The sequence below is a fragment of the Panthera leo genome, chromosome B4 (assembly GCF_018350215.1).
Source record: "Panthera leo isolate Ple1 chromosome B4, P.leo_Ple1_pat1.1, whole genome shotgun sequence".
Classification (NCBI taxonomy): domain Eukaryota; kingdom Metazoa; phylum Chordata; class Mammalia; order Carnivora; family Felidae; genus Panthera; species Panthera leo.
The window spans coordinates 101021460-101042016 of NC_056685.1; the positions used below are offsets into that span (position 1 = coordinate 101021460).

The 20557-nt window shown below is 38.4% G+C and overlaps 1 protein-coding gene across 1 annotated transcript in view; it reads left to right on the forward strand.

The window, feature by feature from the left end:
• The window catches only part of NAV3 (neuron navigator 3), a 599823-nt gene that overhangs the window by 550514 nt on the left and 28752 nt on the right, over positions 1-20557 (forward strand). The window contains exons 25-29 of the mRNA XM_042947238.1: positions 8988-9109; positions 10829-11001; positions 12632-12785; positions 13987-14161; positions 18849-18946. Coding sequence (XP_042803172.1) covers positions 8988-9109; positions 10829-11001; positions 12632-12785; positions 13987-14161; positions 18849-18946 — 722 coding nt within the window. The remainder of the gene's footprint in view (positions 1-8987; positions 9110-10828; positions 11002-12631; positions 12786-13986; positions 14162-18848; positions 18947-20557) is intronic.

The window sequence follows — 20557 nt, forward strand, 5'->3', positions numbered from 1 at the left end:
TCCATCAGATGGGCGTCTGACTTCAGCTCAGGTCATGATCTCACTGTTTGTGAGTTTGAGCCCCACATCCGGCTCTCTGCTATCAGAGCAGAGTCTGCTTTGGATCCTGTTTCCCTCTCTCTCTGCCCCTACCCCACTCTCTCACGCACTCTCTCTCTCAAAAATAAACATTAAAAAAAATAAACCTTAAATCTTGTGGGAGAGCAGAAAATTAGCAATTGTTGTGATCATAGGTATAGCTGAATATGCATGGCAAAACAGTTATAAGTTAAAAAATGGACAAGAATTAGTGCTATAGAAAGCAAGGGTAGCAGGGAACCTACTAGAGGTGCATAGTCAGGAAAGGCCTTTCCCAGATAGCAACATTTAGGGGGAGATCCAAGGAACAATTATCAATGTATATGGCAAATATTGAAAGAGGAGTATTCCAGAAGAGTCTTGAGATAGAAAACAGACTATTGCCTTTATGGAGCTGATACAATGAGCAGAGGTAAAATAAGAAGAACCAGGTTAGAGAGACAATTACTGACCAGATTACTGAGGGACTTTTAGGCCATTTTTAAGAGTTGAAATATTTTCTTTCTTATTAAAATGGTAATCTACTAAAAAGTCTGAAGTAAGGGAGTGATGATGACATTTTCGTTTTAAAGATTTCTCTAGCTACTGTTTACAGAATGGTTTGAACTTGGACAGCTCTTCTTGCTGTAAAGCAGAGAAATGTTAGTAATAGCTTCAGCTGGGGCATCGGTGGTAAGAAGGGTGGGAAGTGGGAATGAATGGATGAACAAACACGTAACTGAAATACAGACTTTTAAAATAAGCTTCTCCATTCGTTCATAAGGTTCACATCCATTTGGTCAACCGTTCTTTTCCAAGCTCTGTAGTGTCACATGTACTGAATCAAATACTTACAAACACTAGCAAGAAATTGTTAGAGATGAATAAAATAAATTCCTTTCATTCCATGATATTACTGAAATTTGCTTTTCAGTATAATGAATTCGGTTCATAATAATTCAACAAGTATGTTTTATGCCCAGATTCTCTTTTTATTCTTTATTGGTGAATGCATTCATAACTGAAGATAAATAATACCTACAAGGACTACTTTTGACCTATGATTATAAGAATTTACCTATCTTCTCAAATTTTGAAGGTTAATCAAAGCCAAATACAATTTATTAATACTGGATATAATAAAAACTCTTGAGTACCTTAACATCCAGTACCATTGCTTTAGTTGTGAAAGTCAATTACTAGGAAAAAACCTAAAAAATAATGTATCTTGATCACAAAAGCTTATAGCCAAGCACAGCAGAAATGTAAAACACAAATAAGTACCAACATATTCTTCTTTTCTTTATTCATACAACTTCTAGTATTAGTTGATTAAAAGATACTATAAATGCCTTAAGTTGTGACATTGGTAATGTTTGGGGCATGTAAACACATCATTATTTTTTAAAGCACTTTTAAGAGGCCACAATCTACAGAGTCTGAAAAATCGTTTTATTTTTGGCTCCTATAAAATTTGTTAGCATATTTAATATCTTAAGGGAAAAAGTTGAGGTATATGTTGATATATATGTATATGACTAAGGATGGAGATATGTATACATATATTACATACCCACACACATGTTCACTGATTATATGTTTTATTTATTTTTTTTTTATTTTATTTTTTAATATATGAAATTTACTGTCAAATTGGTTTCCATACAACACCCAGTGCTCATCCCAAAAGGTGCCCTCCTCAATACCCATCACCCACCCTGCCCTCCCTCCCACCCCCCATCAACCCTCAGTTTGTTCTCAGTTTTTAACAGTCTCTAATGCTTTGGCTCTCTCCCACTCTAACCTCTTTTTTTTTTTTTCCTTCCCCTCCCCCATGGGTTTCTGTTATGTTTCTCAGGATCCACATAAGAGTGAAACCATATGGTATCTGTCTTTCTCTGTATGGCTTATTTCACTTAGCATCACACTCTCCAGTTCCATCCATGTTGCTACAAAAGGCCATATTTCATTTTTTCTCATTGCCACGTAGTATTCCATTGTGTATATAAACCACAATTTCTTTATCCATTCATCAGTTGATGGACATTTAGGCTCTTTCCATAATTTGGCTATTGTTGAGAGTGCCGCTATAAACATTGGGGTACAGGTGCCCCTATGCATCAGTACTCCTGTATCCCTTGGATAAATTCCTAGCAGTGCTATTGCTGGGTCATAGGGTAGGTCTATTTTTAATTTTCTGAGGAACCTCCACACTGCTTTCCAGAGCGGCTGCACCAATTTGCATTCCCACCAACAGTGCAAGAGGGTTCCTGTTTCTCCACATCCTCTCCAGCATCTATAGTCTCCTGATTTCTTCATTTTGGCCACTCTGACTGGCGTGAGGTGGTATCTGAGTGTGGTTTTGATTTGTATTTCCCTGATAAGGAGCGACGTTGAACATCTTTTCATGTGCCTGTTGGCCATCCGGATGTCTTCTTTAGAGAAGTGTCTATTCATGTTTTCTGCCCATTTCTTCACTGGGTTATTTGTTTTTCGGGTGTGGAGTTTGATGAGCTCTTTATAGATTTTGGATACTAGCCCTTTGTCCGATGTGTCATTTGCAAATATCTTTTCCCATTCCGTTGGTTGCCTTTTAGTTTTGTTGGTTGTTTCCTTTGCTGTGCAGAAGCTTTTTATCTTCATAAGGTCCCAGTAATTCACTTTTGCTTTTAATTCCCTTGCCTTTGGGGATGTGCCGAGTAAGAGATTGCTACGGCTGAGGTCAGAGAGGTCTTTTCCTGCTTTCTCCTCTAAGGTTTTGATGGTTTCCTGTCTCACATTCAGGTCCTTTATCCATTTTGAGTTTATTTTTGTGAATGGTGTGAGAAAGTGGTCTAGTTTCAACCTTCTGCATGTTGCTGTCCAGTTCTCCCAGCACCATTTGTTAAAGAGACTGTCTTTTTTCCATTGGATGTTCTTTCCTGCTTTGTCAAAGATGAGTTGGCCATACGTTTGTGGGTCTAGTTCTGGGGTTTCTATTCTATTCCATTGGTCTATGTGTCTGTTTTTATGCCAATACCATGCTGTCTTGATGATGACAGCTTTGTAGTAGAGGCTAAAGTCTGGGATTGTGATGCCTCCTGCTTTGGTCTTCTTCTTCAAAATTACTTTGGCTATTCGGGGCCTTTTGTGGTTCCATATGAATTTTAGGATTGCTTGTTCTAGTTTCGAGAAGAATGCTGGTGCAATTTTGATTGGGATTGCATTGAATGTGTAGATAGCTTTGGGTAGTATTGACATTTTGACAATATTTATTCTTCCAATCCATGAGCAGGGAATGTCTTTCCATTTCTTTATATCTTCTTCAATTACCTGCATAAGCTTTCTATAGTTTTCAGCATACAGATCTTTTACATCTTTGGTTAGATTTATTCCTAGGTATTTTATGCTTCTTGGTGCAATTGTGAATGGGATCAGTTTCTTCATTTGTCTTTCTGTTGCTTCATTGTTAGTGTATAAGAATGCAACTGATTTCTGCACATTGATTTTGTATCCTGCAACTTTGCTGAATTCATGTATCAGTTCTAGCAGACTTTTGGTGGAGTCTATCGGATTTTCCATGTATAATATCATGTCATCTGCAAAAAGCGAAAGCTTGACTTCATCTTTGCCAATTTTGATGCCTTTGATTTCCTTTTGTTGTCTGATTGCTGAAGCTAGAACTTCCAGCACTATATTGAACAGCAGCGGTGACAGTGGGCATCCCTGTCGTGTTCCTGATCTCAGGGAAAAAGCTCTCAGTTTTTCCCCGTTGAGGATGATGTTAGCTGTGGGCTTTTCATAAATGGCCTTTATGATCTTTAAGTATGTTCCTTCTATCCCGACTTTCTCAAGGGTTTTTATTAAGAAAGGGTGCTGGATTTTGTCAAAGGCCTTTTCTGCATCGATTGACAGGATCATATGGTTCTTCTCTTTTTTTTTGTTAATGTGATGTATCACGTTGATCGATTTGCGAATGTTGAACCAGCCCTGCATCCCAGGAATGAATCCCACTTGATCATGGTGAATAATTCTTTTTAGATGCTGTTGAATTCGATTTGCTAGTATCTTGTTAAGAATTTTTGCATCCATATTCATCAGGGATATTGGCCTGTAGTTCTCTTTTTTTACTGGGTCTCTGTCTGGTTTAGGAATCAAAGTAATACTGGCTTCATAGAATGAGTCTGGAAGTTTTCCTTCCCTTTCTATTTCTTGGAATAGCTTGAGAAGGATAGGTATTATCTCTGCTTTAAATGTCTGGTAGAACTCCCCTGGGAAGCCATCTGGTCCTGGACTCTTATTTGTTGGGAGATTTTTGATAACCGATTCAATTTCTTCGCTGGTTATGGGTCTGTTCAAGCTTTCTATTTCCTCCTGATTGAGTTTTGGAAGAGTGTGGGTGTTTAGAAATTTGTCCATTTCTTCCAGGTTGTCCAATTTGCTGGCATATAATTTTTCATAGTATTCCCTGATAATTGTTTGTATCTCTGAGGGATTGGTTGTAATCATTCCATTTTCATTCATGATTTTATCTATTTGGGTCATCTCCCTTTTCTTTTTGAGAAGCCTGGCTAGAGGTTTGTCAATTTTGTTTATTTTTTCAAAAAACCAACTCTTGGTTTCGTTGATCTGCTCTACAGTTTTTTTAGATTCTATATTGTTTATTTCTGCTCTGATCTTTATGATTTCTCTTCTTCTGCTGGGTTTAGGCTGCCTTTGCTGTTCTGCTTCTATTTCCTTTAGGTGTGCTGTTAGATTTTGTATTTGGGATTTTTCTTGTTTCTTGAGATAGGCCTGGATTGCAATGTATTTTCCTCTCAGGACTGCCTTCGCTGCGTCCCAAAGCGTTTGGATTGTTGTATTTTCATTTTCGTTTGTTTCCATATATGTTTTAATTTCTTCTCTAATTGCCTGGTTGACCCACTCATTCGTTAGTAGGGTGTTCTTTAACCTCCATGCTTTTGGAGGTTTTCCAGACTTTTTCCTGTGGTTGATTTCAAGCTTCATAGCATTGTGGTCTGAAAGTATGCATGGTATAATTTCAATTCTTGTAAACTTATGAAGGGCTGTTTTGTGACCCAGTATATGATCTATCTTGGAGAATGTTCCATGTGCACTCGAGAAGAAAGTATATTCTGTTGCTTTGGGATGCAGAGTTCTAAATATATCTGTCAAGTCCATCTGATCCAATGTATCATTCGGGGCCCTTGTTTCTTTATTGACTGTGTGTCTAGATGATCTATCCATTTCTGTAAGTGGGGTGTTAAAGTCCCCTGCAATGACCACATTCTTATCAATAAGGTTGCTTATGTTTATGAGTAATTGTTTTATATATCTGGGGGCTCGGGTATTTGGCGCATAGACATTTATAATAGTTAGCTCTTCCTGGTGGATAGACCCTGTGATTATTATATAATGCCCTTCTTCATCTCTTGTTACAGCCTTTAATTTAAAGTCTAGTTTGTCTGATATAAGTATGGCTACTCCAGCTTTCTTTTGGCTTCCAGGAGCATGATAAATAGTTCTCCATCCCCTCACTCTCAATCTAAAGGTGTCCTCAGATCTAAAATGAGTCTCTTGTAGACAGCAAATAGATGGGTCTTGTTTTTTTATCCATTCTGATACCCTATGTCTTTTAGTTGGCGCATTTAATCCATTTACATTCAGTGTTATCATAGAAAGATATGGGTTTAGAGTCATTGTGATGTCTGTATGTTTTATGCTTGTAGTGATGTCTCTGGTACTTTGTCTCACAGGATCCCCCTTAGGATCTCTTGTAGGGCTGGTTTCGTGGTGACAAATTCCTTCAGTTTTTGTTTGTTTGGGAAGACCTTTATCTCTCCTTCTATTCTAAATGACAGACTTGCTGGATAAAGGATTCTCGGCTGCATATTTTTTCTGTTTAGCACACTGTAGATATCGTGCCAAGCCTTTCTGGCCTGCCAAGTTTCAAAGGAGAGATCAGTCACGAGTCTTATAGGTCTCCCTTTATATGTGAGGGCACGTTTATCCCTTGCTGCTTTCAGAATTTTCTCTTTATCCTTGTATTTTGCCAGTTTCACTATGATATGTCGTGCAGAAGATCGATTCAAGTTACGTCTGAAGGGAGTTCTCTGTGCCTCTTGGATTTCAATGCCTTTTTCCTTCCCCAGTTCAGGGAAGTTCTCAGCTATAATTTGTTCAAGTACCCCTTCAGCACCTTTCCCTCTCTCTTCCTCCTCTGGGATACCAATTATGCGTATATTATTTTTTTTTAGTGTATCACTTAGTTCTCTAATTTTCCCCTCATACTCCTGGATTTTTTTATCTCTCTTTCTTTCAGCTTCCTCTTTCTCCATAACTTTATCTTCTAGTTCACCTATTCTCTCCTCTGCCTCTTCAAGCCGAGCCATCGTGGATTCCATTTTGTTTTGCAATTCGTTTAAAGCGTTTTTCAACTCCTCGTGACTGTTCCTTAGTCCCTCGATCTTTGTGGCAAGAGATTCTCTGCTGTCCTGTATACTGTTTTCAAGCCCAGCGATTAATTTTATGACTATTATTCTAAATTCACTTTCTGTTATATTATTTAAATCCTTTTTGATCAGTTCATTAGCTGTTGTTATTTCCTGGAGATTCTTCTGAGGGGAATTCTTCCGTTTGGTCATTTTGGAGAGTCCCTGGCGTGGTGAGGACCTGCAGGGCACTTCCCCTGTGCTGTGGTGTATAACTGGAGTTAGTGGGCGGGGCCGCAGTCCGACCTGATGTCTGCCCCCAGCCCACTGCTGGGGCCACAGTCAGACTGGTGTGTGCCTTCTCTTCCCCTCTCCTAGGGGCGGGATTCACTGTGGGGTGGCGTGTCCCGTCTGGGCTACTTGCACACTGCCAGGCTTATGTTGCTGGGGATCTGGCGTATTAGCTGGGGTGGGTAGGCAAGGTGCACGGGGGCTGGAGGGGCAGGCTTAGCTCGCTTCTCCTTAGGTGATCCACTTCAGGAGGAGCCCTGTGGCAGCGGGAGGGAGTCAGATCCGCTGCCGGAGGTTTGGCTCCGCAGAAGCACAGAGTTGGGTGTTTGCGCGGAGCGAGCAAGTTCCCTGGCAGGAACTGGTTCCCTTTGGGATTTTGGCTGGGGGATGGGCGGGGGAGATGGCGCTGGCGCCTTTGTTCCCCGCCAAGGTGAGCTCTGCCGTCCGGGGGCTCAGCAGCTCTCCCTCCCTTTGTCCTCCAGCCTTCCCGCTTTCCAAGCAGAGCTGTTAACTTATGACCTCCCAGACGCTAAGTCGCGCTTGCTGTCGGAACACCGTCTGTCCGGCCCCTCCGCTTTTGCCAGCCAGACTCGGGGGCTCTGCTTGGCCGGCGAGCCGCCCCTCCGCCCCGGCTCCCTCCCGCCAGTCCGTGGAGCGCGCACCGCCTCGCCGCCCTTCCTACCCTCTTCCGTGGGCCTCTAGTCTGCGCTTGACTCCGGAGACTCCCTTCTGCTAATCCTCTGGCGGTTTTCTGGGTTCTTTAGGCAGGTGTAGGTGGAATCTAAGTGATCGGCAGGACGCGCTGTGAGCCCCGCGTCCTCCTACGCCGCCATCTTCCGGAACCTCCTGATTATATGTTTTAAAAGGAACCAGTTATAGTTCCATTGTCATGGGGCATTGTACTGTTAAGTACATCTGTCAACTGGAAAGCTTTGATTTTATACTATTGTTTCTATGGAAACTTTTTGAAAGCTATATAGTGATTTCTGACATAAGTTCTACTGAAATTTTTTGCTCGGCTAATCTGCGTTGATGCCAATTAAATATAATAATAGATTTGACCTTAAAGTAGACTGGGCCTTAAAAGTAATTTTATGAATTGGTAGTGTCTCCACTAACACTTAATATTAGTTCACTGTAAGCAGTAAGTAAAATTACTTATTTAACTCTCAGTAAAATGTCAATTTCAACAACTGTAAATTAATCTTATAGGCTGATTTTATGGAGTAAGTGGATATCTTCAAAATGTGAATAAATGCCAAAAGTTTTTTTTCCTCAAATCGTCTTGTGTGACTAGAGAAGCACTACATGCTTTGTAGAAGCACGGCAAGCCCGTATCACGTGGCAGTTAGCACGACAGACATTACAATCTGTCCAGGTCTCGGCTTGGCTCTGCTGTGTTTCAGCTCTGTAACTCTGGTCAAATGATTTTTAGTAATTAAACTCATTTCAACACTTTGCTTTAAGAATGAAATTAAATAATCCCAGGTCAGAGCCAACACAGAATAAAAGCTAGGTTTGTTATTACCTGTGGTTATTATTACTGTCACCATTACTATTCCACGTCATGGGCAGGGATTATGATGCATTGTCTTAAATATGTGCTCCGTTTAGTGTATACATGTCATCTACCCAGATTCTCTCTTGAGCGTCTTCCCCCACTGACTCTTTGACCTCGGTCAGGTTACTTCTTTGCACTTCAATTTCCTCATCTGTGAATTGAAGTGCTTAAATGACTTCCAAGGTTTGTTTTGGCTCTATCATGGTATGATTCTATGAAATGGAAAATTAATATACTTGGCTTCGGTAGCTGTATCCAAAGAACTAATATTAAAAAGACACAATTAATTCTCATGCAGTTATGAGTTTCCATTTACTCCATGGGAGTAATCATTTGGAATAAATCACTTGGAAGATCTGTTTGATCCAGGTATTCAGTGGAAATCAGTAGCATAGCATTTCATTTTTGGGCAAAAACTCGGGACTCATTAAACCACCAATGCTACAGACTTATATGAGATGTTCAATGAATCTTAATGAAGATAACGCATTTAATTAAAGCAAATAAGGTTGTATTTTATTACACTTAAAAACCAAAGCTGCCCTGAAACGATTTGCACAAAGCCATGTTGACTTTTATTAGCAGACTTCCTCTCAGGAAGCCTAATGGTCTTATTTGTTCCCAGTGAAAGTGTATGAGCTAATGTGATATTGTCTATCTGTTGCTAGATCTCCGTATCAGAAGACAACATTCCTCTGAAAGTGTTTCTAGTATCAACAGTGCCACAAGCCATTCCAGCATTGGTAGTGGTAATGATGCTGACTCCAAGAAAAAGAAAAAGAAAAACTGGGTAAGTAAGCCGTGGTCATTTCATCTCATTGAGAAGCATATTGTTGCACAATGAGTCAGGTTTTTGTTTTTGTTTTTGTTTTTGTTTTTTCCTTATGAGATTTAGAAATCTGTAGCGGTTTACAAAGACTGTCATTCAGGTAACTGGCCCCTTGAATGCTGGACTCGTCACCAAAATTAGGGTGGCATGGTGCTGAAGTCAGGACCAGGCTTGGGTTTGAATCCCCACTCTGCCACTTACTACTGGGATTGTAGGCAGGCTCCTTCACCCTTTGAGGGGGGCCTACATTTTTCTCATCTGTAACAATAGGATCATCAACACTGGCTTTATAGAGTTGTTGTAAGGAAAAATAAGATAAAGTCTGCTAGTAAATGACAGGGCAGGGATTTATCGTGGAGGCGAGAAAGAAGGAGAGATGGTGGGAGTGGCGGTGGTGGTGGTGGTGGTGGTGGTGGTGGTGGTGGTGGTGATGGTGGGGCTGGGGGAAGAGGAGAAGAAATAGATTGTAAAAGTAGGGACAGAAGAAACCTTGACGGTCTTCGCACCTCTCACTTCCACGGGGCTTATAGTGTAAATAAAGCTTCGCCTCACGAGAAATGAACTACATGAGTGTCTGCTTTCTATCTTTTTTTACCAAGAGAATATAGCAGAAACAGAGAAATGCTTCAACAGAGCACTGCCTTACATTTGCTAGAGATTTAATTTATGATAGCACAAAGCATTTGCTAAAAAAACGGAGAAGATGCTATCACAGCAAAATGTTTAAAAACCACGAAGTAAAGGGTTTCTTTGAATGCCATGAAACAAAGGTCGATTTTTGAAAGAAGTACAACTCTTGATGAAATCCAAAACGTTAAACCATCAGAGGATTTTACTGGAGTGCCTACTATAAATAATGAAAGAAATATATTTTTTTTTGTTTAAAAAAATGTTTATACAGGTAATATTTTAAAATACTGATCAGCCTTCCTTCCCTTGATTTGTAATTCCACACTCTTTCATGTTTCTGCAAGGTGAACTCTAGAGGAAGTGAGGTGAATATAAACCGTGGACAATTTGGCATGCATCTATAAAAAATACCCTACCTTGGCATGAATGCTATTCATTTTGGCAGTAGGCTTTTTATACCTTTTAAAAACAGATTACCTTGTATGTCTTTTCTTTGTGTCTTTTCATTTTAATCTCAAATTTTCAAGAGAAGAGGTAAAACCACTTTCTGAATAGCGCTGTAGGGGATACCAATTCTGGTTTTGAATAGTAGGGGAATTGAAAAATTTGAATAGAAAATCACAATTAATGAAGTGTTAGGTGAATTTGATTTCATTTTGCTTTTTAAGTTTATACTGTCAGCAGGACATGACTTGATTGTAGCGCTAAAGTGGCCATTTAAAACAAATTGCCTTGAAGAGAGAAGCATTGGGAGTGGAGATCCCTTCAAGGTACTTAGTTTTAAATGAGTGCTCTGACAGCCATGCCCTTGACCTTGCACTATTTGAAAAGCCTTCCGTGTTTGCGCTGCGCTGGATTAATATAAGAATAAGACAAACCACAAAACATGGTATCATTTTTTTCTAGAGATACCGTGCTGCAACTCTTAATCCTCTGCTTGTACATACTGACCCCAGGCAGTGGCTAGGATAGCATCTGCAAACTAACGCCCCAAAGCAAAATTTGCCAAGTGCAAATAGACAAGAAAGGTAATTTCTGTCCTCTTTGCAGCTGCGAAGCTCATTCAAACAAGCCTTTGGGAAGAAAAAGTCCACCAAGCCTCCTTCCTCACATTCGGACATTGAAGAGCTTACAGACTCATCCCTTCCAGCATCCCCTAAATTGCCCCATAATGCAGGTGACTGTGGGTCCGCGTCCATGAAGCCCTCACAATCCGCCTCAGCGTAAGTCACTCCGTCGGCAGGATGCTCAAGTATTTTTCGAAAGCAACTTCGGGCCAAGCCCGTGTTTGTGTTCTAAATGCAGTCCGGTTGTACTTTCACAGCGGCAACACCATCTGTGCCGATCGTTTTCAGATCTTCCTTAGAACTATGGACAGCATTTGTTTCTCCTTTGCTTTTCACATATTAGAACTGGCATGTTTTTGAAGTTCATTCTCCACTTTTATGAGTCATTTATTCTCACTTCTTTTCACTTGCGTTTGTCCGTGTATCTGTCTCACTGTGCATTCAATGCAGGTCACCCCTTGTCTGGCCACCAAAGAAACGGCAAAATGGCCCTGTGATCTACAAGCATAGATCCCGGTAAAATGGCGTGTGATGCATGAAATTTGCAAAGACCCAGATTCTAACCTAAGCAGCGTCTGCTTTTGCTCTTTCTAAAACCACTCACATGCATTTCAATGATAAAAACCTCTGTCTTTCTCTTTTTGAAGTCAAAGCTGTTTTCCTAAAACCAAGCTGTAATCCATTTGTCTTTAATTCCACGAGATAATCTAGCATAGCATTTTTATTGTTGCTATTTGTTGTTACAAGAATGAATGAAACCTTTGGATGTAGAACATGTACTCGGATGTGGTGATTCCTTGTTTTAGATACTATTTGAATCAAATTTTCTTGACTGTGACTAGCAGAGAACTCTCACGTAGCACAGAGCCACTAGTAGGACCATTTAAGACATTTGTAGATCCTAGATAATTCCATCACGTGTATAGGAAGGAGGAACATAACACTATCATTTTGGTAAGCAACAAACAAAGCAAAAATGTAGTCCTCGCATTTTAAATGGAAGAGAGATCAGTTAATATAAAACAAGTTCTTTCACCATATTTCCTGCAAAACTGCCCACAAGACAACAATAACAAAATAATAAGGAAATAATGTATATGACTTTTAGGTAGCCCTCGACTAGCCTGCTTGCATGGGTTGAAACCTGTGATTTAGCTTCATCAGTCCGATCTCCTAAATCAGCTGAGCCTACCAGGAGGGTTGTATAACCCTCCTCCATGAGTTAAATATCCAAAACTAATCTCTCTGATTTATTTTCTACAATATCTATATTGGATTTTCATGGTAACTTGAAGACAGTGTTGTGGCAAATAATGTTATTCTTTGGCGGTTTACAAAAAAAAAAAAAAAGAAAAAGAAATCAATGTTTTAAGACTATCATAACTGCTTTAAAAAAAGAATGTTTCATAAGCTGCAAATAGAGATTTAAGTCCCTTGAACAATGGTAGAATGAAATGGTGTCATACTATGACTCCACAGCCCCATGAATATGAGCAACAAGGGAATTTTGAAGATTACTTGGTATTCAGTAATAATGGATTGTTTTTAAAGTTCAGAAAATAGGAAGAAAGGATTAAAGGAAAAAGACAGCTACTGTTTTCAGTTTTGAACCTGTGAATGTGTTGCCGTTTGTAAAACTCTTTCTCCTTCTCTTTAGGTGTTGCTGGTAGCAAATAACTTCTGTAGCTGCTGGATAATATTGCAGCTCAGCCTTAAAAGAAGCACTGCTTTTCCGAATCCTCCGGCTTTCCCCTACCGCTGATTTTGTGTTTGTTTCCTTCTTCAGGATCTGTGAATGCACCGAGGCTGAGGCAGAGATAATTCTGCAGCTGAAGAGCGAGCTCAGAGAAAAGGAATTAAAATTAACAGATATCCGACTGGAGGCCCTCAGCTCTGCTCATCACCTTGACCAGATCCGGGAAGCCATGAACCGGATGCAGGTCAGTGCTGAAACACCTTCAAGGAACAAAGAGGAGAGATTTAAAATATTGTTTATTTTCCACTCTTGGTTATTATAAAAACACATCTCACTTTTAAACCCACTGTGGAAACACAGTGTGTTTATTCAGTCTTTGCACCTCATTTCTTAATACTGAATGGAGCATTTTGTCAAATCCAAAGCTGGAATGAGGAGTACAGACTGGCCAGTTGCCCTCAAGGGCCATTCAAGACACTTGTACTAGTGATTGGATTCACTTGAGGGCCGAGTTTTTAAAGGAACTACTACAACCCTTGGGTCTACACTTGTCCACGATTTGCCTTTGTGTTGGTTTTTTTCCGTTCTTTTGACATCTGGCTTTCAATTACTTTTACCTATTTTCTATTGGGAAAAAAACGTAATGAGGAAACTACAGAAATTTAACACAAGCCTTCTAAATATGCAAAGTAACAGTGGTGTGGAAGGCCATCTGTAAAAGTAAAGCTTTTGTATTTTGGGGAAGCATCTGAAGGCTAATTTCAGAACCAGGCTGGGCTCAGACTAAGTTTTCATTTTATTATTGTAAACCGGTCATCACTCTGTACCACAGTTGACTGAACTAAGAAAAACTCATTGCTGAGCAGATTTATCTGCTACCATATGTATTCATCAAAAGGTTTTTGTTGTTTTTATGAGCTTAGTGCTCCATTTTGAAGGAACAACTTTTCAGATGTTGGCTGGAATTCTGCAGTAATGTTAAGTCACCTTATTGATACTGTTTCTGTTTTGCTCTGGTTGTCAACTCTACGTGAGTTCAGACTATTACAAATGACATTATTTACCTGTGAGATTTAACAATGCATTTAAAATGAGAAATTTTGCAAACTCTTCAAATATATGACTCTTAATTCAAATGGGACCAAGTCCTAGAAGACCCCTCAAATATATGATACATTCAAAAAATACTTATATAAATTCTAAGGGTTAGTGTGTCTATATTCATGAATACATGAATCTATGTATGTAAGAAACAGAGACTAGGTTGATAATTTACCTTCTTTGGAAGAAAATCCTGTTTTCATAATCTATATTTGTTTACTTAACATATCACCACATGCTTTATTTAATAAACAAAATAATTACCTCTGATGAAAGAGTTGGTGCCATTTTCTCACACAAACTGGCCGGATTTTGTTTTCCTGTATTTTCCGTCTTCACAACAGAATGAAATTGAAATACTGAAGGCTGAAAATGACCGCCTGAAGGCAGAAACTGGTCACGCAGCTAAGCCTGCTCGTCCACCGTCAGAGTCCTCAAGTAGTTCATCCTCCTCATCTTCACGCCAGTCACTAGGACTTTCTCTGAACAACCTGAATATCACAGAGTCCGTTACCTCAGGTAATTTTGTGCACACACCTGCCTGAATGAAATCATGCCTATGATTTCATGAGGGGAGAGGGGGCTGGCATTGGAGAATCGTGCCCACCGCTGTTCTTAAACTCACTCTCCTAAAAATGTTAGCACTCTGAATTCTCAGAAATAGTCCTTCTCCTAAAAATGTATTCTACTCTGTTATACTTTTAAAAGAATATGCTCTGTGAAAGAGTGACACACGTAAGACATATGGTTTTCATATCATTTTAAAAAATTACTTGTGCTTGAGAAATACTTCCTTGGTGATTACAAACACAATAAAGAAATGATATTCTCAGTGGTGATCGTTAGTATTTATGAATATAATGCTAATAATCCCACACAGTCGTACAGTATTTTAAGTGTACAAAGCCCATTTACGAGTGCATCAGGACCTATTCCTAAATTTGACCAGATGATCGTGCATGACGTTACCTGGAGAGAACATAATGCTAGTACATCACAGTTCTATTAAGTTTTCAACAAATGTAAAGAATTCACTGGATTCTGTTATTGTGTGCAGCGGTACTAATGATGGAACCAGGGTACAGTTTTACTTCATCGCAGATAGAATCATATGACATAATGTTGTCTTCGTATCTGATGAACTATCAGTTATAAAGTATATAGCAGTGAATCATTTTATGTACGTAAGATTTAGTTTAGGAAAGAGTTACATGAAGATCTGTGGTAATTGCAAAGCATAGCCACCAGATGACGCTTGGAAACCAATGATATGCATGTTCCTGGGTAACTTTGGATTCCATTATACAACTATATAGTTCTTCCCGGCTTGCCTTAAATTACACTAAAATAGAGATGAAGAAGAGAAACAGAGATACAGCATGCTGATATTGATGAAGATTTGTAATAAGTCATACCTCTTCTAAAAAGTCAGAATGTTAACAATTCTGTTACATCTGCTGTTCATAATGTAAAATGAAGGGCTTAAATATATAACTTGCTTTCTTCTTAGAAGAGGCAAGTGGCAACTAAAAGACAAGTAGGAACTCCCTGAAATTCAGGAAAACACTGTATATAACATTTGGCAGGTATTGGGGGAGGGAAATGAATTCTGAGACTAAGCATCAAGTAAAACCAATGTTAGTAGCCAAGAAGAAACAGAGAGAGGTTATAATTAAACGAACTTAAAAATCATTCAGCGGAATCAAACTATGGGACTGTGGTCGCAACTTGAATGTGTAAATTGTCTGTAAGGTGTCATCATCCACACTCTTCAAAAGATGCCAACAAAGAAAAAAAAATAAAAACTTTAAATGTATAGATTCTGGTGGCCCTGAGCAAAATCCTATATGTTGTCCGTGATGAGCCTAACAGAGACGTGAAAGTAGGGTCCACAGCCAAAGGCAGTCAGCGTCTGTGTCCTCGCTGGACTCCTTAAGGAAAGACGAGCAAGGGCTGGTACCTTACACGATGGCTTAATGGCAGGATTTCACTGCTTGTTATGTGATATTGTTTTATCTCATGGAAATACAGTAAAGTTTAAAGGAGGCACAGTTAGTACTAAAGATAGTTTAGAAACAGAAGCCATGTAAAAATGAAACTAAAAATTCATGTCTAGGAAAAACTAACACTCATAACGATAAATATAAAATATAATAAATCAAATTTATAATCTCTGTATTCATCAGCCTGAAAATACTGATGTCCGTGAATCAGAATTTGGGGCAAATGTTTTGAGGGGGTTTCAAAGATGTACTTTTTAAGGATACATTTTATTTTTAGTTCTATATTATTTTATTTCTTTAATTGTTTTTCATTAGTGATAATTGTATCTGTATTAAAAAAAAACATTAAATCACATGACTAGGATACTGTTTTCATTGTCCTCACTCTTGTTTAGTGGATTCAGAATTGGAAATCAAAAATGCCTTTATGCTGTGGCTTTTTAACAAAAAAAAAAAATTTCTAGGCTTCATGATTAATTTTTTTAAAAAAGGAGAGAAGTAGGCAGGAGAGTGGATAATTGACAAACTTTCATTTCCTGAAATATAACTACACATTCCATACATCTAGTAAAGACATAAATTTGAAAAGACTTCATTTTTTTTGTCATAACTTCATTGGATTATAACCAAAATGGCAGATCTTTTTATTCTTCCTTAAAATATTGACAGAGAACCATAACTTATTTTCCATTAAGGAAACCCCACAGAGAACCCTTACCTCAAATTTGCTGGTTTTCATTTTTTTCTTGGAGTTGTTTCTTCAGGTGATCATCCTATCGATATGGTGAGGACAGGAGGGGACACGGAGTGAGTCAGGATGTACTCCTCCCACTGTGCGGAGAAGGGATTACAGTAAACACCTGCACAAAGTGAATAGTGGTTACAACAGCTGGCGGTATTAAACACTGGGGAGAAAGTGTTGTAAAAGCATTATCTCTTATGGTCTCAGTAACCCTATGAAGTAAGGGCTGTTTGAGCCCCGTTTTACAGATGAGGAAACCAACACTTAGGAAAGAAACTATAATGATTTGTTCAAGATCATGCAACTAGTAAGATGTAGAGTTAATATTTGAACCCAGGTCTGGATGAATCCAGCATCTGACCTTTTAACTCCCATACTCTTTTCCTTTAAGTAGCCGTATGAGAAGCCAAGGACAGTCATTCATTCATTTACTGGTAGACATGTACGTCACTGCCTTCAGGAAGAATTTCACAGTTCTGGCAGTTTTTAAGAGTGAGCATAAAGTGAAATGAGAAACATGCTCCAAGACAAACTTGGGCAGAGAAGTAGATCAGAAATCAGATTAAATACCTTGATGTGGAGTACTAGGCCACTCATGATCTGGCCCTTAGCTACCTCCACATCATTCCATACTAGTCCCCCCAACCCCTTGATCTCCACCCTCCTACCACCCAAACCCTTGAACACACATAGCTCTTTCATCAAGGGTTTTGCATTTGTTCTTGTTTTCTGGACCTCTTTTCCTTGGTCTTTACTTGCATAGCACTTCTCAGCCACCTGGTCTTATCTCCAAATAGCACCTCCCCATGGAAGCCTTCTAGGATGCCCTATCTGTGTAGAGCAGCCTCCCTTCAGTTACTCTATTTCACTGCCTCATGCCTTTATTTCTGGCACTTAACACATGCCAAAAGAGCAAGAAATTCATTTTCCTTCTCACCTTTTCACCTGAATGGGTATTCCTTCCCAATACCCAGCACAGTTCCTGGTATCTTTTAGGCTTAAGAAGTATTTTTGAATATTTATGAACATTTAGAACTAATTGAGCAAAGTACTAAAGAGATAGATAATTTGGTCATGGGATACCAGAAATTTACATGCATGCAGCCAACATAAGCCACTCTAAACTTCTAAGAAAAAGAGCAAGAAGATTAAATGACACTTAAAAAGGGTTTTATTTTTGACTGAGATAAGCAAAAAAGTAAGAGATTGTGAGGATGTTGATCTGGCAAAAGAATTGAATTTCCAGTAGGGAGATTGTCTTTGATATTTTAAAAATTTTTGGCAGAAATATCCATTTTCCTCAAAATCTGTGGATTTTTTTATTGTTATGATCTTAAGGCATTTTTTTTACTCTTTCCTTTGTGAAATGACATATTCTTAATTATTAAGATAATAGAACCATTCTATTTTCAAAAACTATTTGATTAAATTATTGTTTCTCTGCGAGTACATTCACATCCCTTCTCTCTATAAATTTAGTCACAGTAATTGACTCCCCTTGTCACCAGGCTCATGTGCTCTTTAGCACGTAACTGAGTTCCTTTTTGCACAAAGCACTATCTTCATATTAAACATGGCTCTATAATAACATTATCGTCAAAGCCATATTAAGTGTGGCTCTATAATAACACATATGTGGGATAGTTGACATTAATAATTATCCAAATTGGATGTTAATCTCATATGGTATAGTTTAAAAATTAATCCTCAATTATATTTAAAGGCTGGTGCTTGCAGGTTAGCTAGCTTTATCAGGCTTCTGTAAGTCTTAGCTGATTACTAGAAATACTGTTTTGGTTTTAAAACCATAAGCATAAAGGGTACAGGAGAGTGATAATTAATATACTTCTATAGGGAAGTATAATGCTGTGGTTGAAATTCAGTAACAGTACCTAATAATTACAGATATAAGGTAAGCAGTAATATAGCTGGATATATGCCAAATGCTTGGCAATAATTTTAGTTGACACGCAATCTCAGCACCTTAGCTTTCATAAATTACATGGGTATTGAGCTTGGATATTTTAGGTTGGATAGAAAAACCAAATGGCTTTTCAGTGTGTCACAGTTGCAATGATGGTAACTGAATATTACCCAGGTATTACTCAGACGTGTGTGCAATAGGAAAAGAAACCCTTCATTTCCCCATCTGAGGGCAATGGCCCAGCATGTGAGTGAAGATCTTTGGAAGCAGAAATAAATTCTTAGACTGAACCTTCAGCCCAACCACAGTAATTCATCTTCTTGAAAGCTGAGATTTTTCAAACCAGTTAGGCTAGAATGGGAAGCAAAAAGGCCATATATTCCTACTGAAAGATATAAAACTGAGGGAGAAAAAATGAGGGAGAAAACAATGATAGTAAACAATTCCAAGCTAATGTGACTCTATTGTGTGTGTGTGTGTGTGTGTGTGTGCGCGCGTGCGTGCGCGTGTTTACTTACTTCTTTGAAAATTTGGTAGATATTTTGCTCGACGATGCTGGTGATACAACTGGACACAAAGATGGCCGCAGTGTGAAAATTATAGTCTCCATAAGCAAGGGCTACGGCCGAGCAAAGGTATGTTTTTAATCTTAAATTCTAAATATTCCTAAAGGATGAACATGACCATGAATCAAATGTATCTTATATTGGATATTTGTCCTGGTAAATATGCTATCAGCAGTGTGTATCTTGTCATTCACTTAATATGTCATAAAAGCATGAAAGTTAGGGACTCAAAAGAAATTACATCATTATATAGGTAGAAATATGTCTCGATATCTCATGTTCATTCACTGATAACAATAGTGATTGTCAACCACTCTCATTTCTATAGCTTCAGAAAAGAATCATCATTTTCTTTGACATAAACATCTTGTCTAACATTCTTTTGGTGTCATCTGTAAAATACAGGGGATATTTATGATGTGTAGTAACACGTTACCAGGGTTGTCAATATAGTTTTTGTACAAAGAAGAGACTATATGCTAGATGAATATTCTAGACACTAGAAAGATGTATTTACTGAACTTAAAAATTCTATTGATGCTACCTATGTGTCATTTATAAGCAAAGTCTTAGAAGATAAGGCAAATATTTTAATTTTTCTGGAATCAATTATTGCTATCAAATTGACAATGTCCTTGTGACTCAAGTCTTTTTTGAAAACTATAAATATTATTTCAAGTTGAGTTTGTAGTCGAGTGGCCAAGAATACAAATCTGCAAATATCTGAATTTGTTCCCATCAAACAGAAAAACAGAAAAGTCCTTTGGAATTTTAAAATAGTTGAAATATTGAAGTTAAAAAAGTAAGATAGCACTTGTGAATTTTTACACTGAGAAAATATTCCAAGAATTCCAATGCCATAAACTTTCTTCTTGAGCTGTAGATTTTTGCTTGATTTTCCCAAGTGGGTCTTCATGTGAAAGATTCTAATAGTCTCAGTGAAGCTTAAGCTATCTCTAATTTGAAAGCAGCTACTTACAAAGCATTGTATGAACACATTTGTTTTGACTGGGTTATAATACTACTAGAAAGCAAGTTTTCTATTTTAACATAATTCTAAAAGGCAATGTTTTTGAACATTGAAAGGAATTGTTTTAGTTTTCTTGGGCTGCCATAACAAAATACCATAGACTGGCTGTATTACAGATCAAAAATTTATTTTCACACCATGGTAAAGTGTAAGACCAAGGGGCTAGCTAATTTGGTTTCTAGTGAGGACTCTTTTGCATTGCAGATAGCCATCTCTCAATATGTCTTCACATGTCTTTTCCTCAGTGTGTGTACTTGGGGAGAGGGAAAGTTGGGTGTCTCCCTCTCCCCACCCCCTGCCACTTATGAGGTCACTAATGCCATCATGAGAGCGCCATTCTACTGACTTAACCTGATTACCTCCTAATGGCTTCATTTCCAAATATCACACAGGATTGTGTCTTTAACATGTGGATTTGGGAAAGACACAAACACTCAGTCCATAAGAGTAGTAAAAAAAAAAAAAAAAAAAAATCACAATGGTTTGTTGTGAATTTCTTAACCTTTTCTGAAAAAGGTATTGACTTCTAACTTGGATTATATCTAAATAATGGTAATAATCATTTACCCTTATAGAGGCAAATGTTATAGATGAAGAAATCAAGGCTTCTTGATGAGATGGCTAGGTGACTTACCTAAAGTCACATTTCT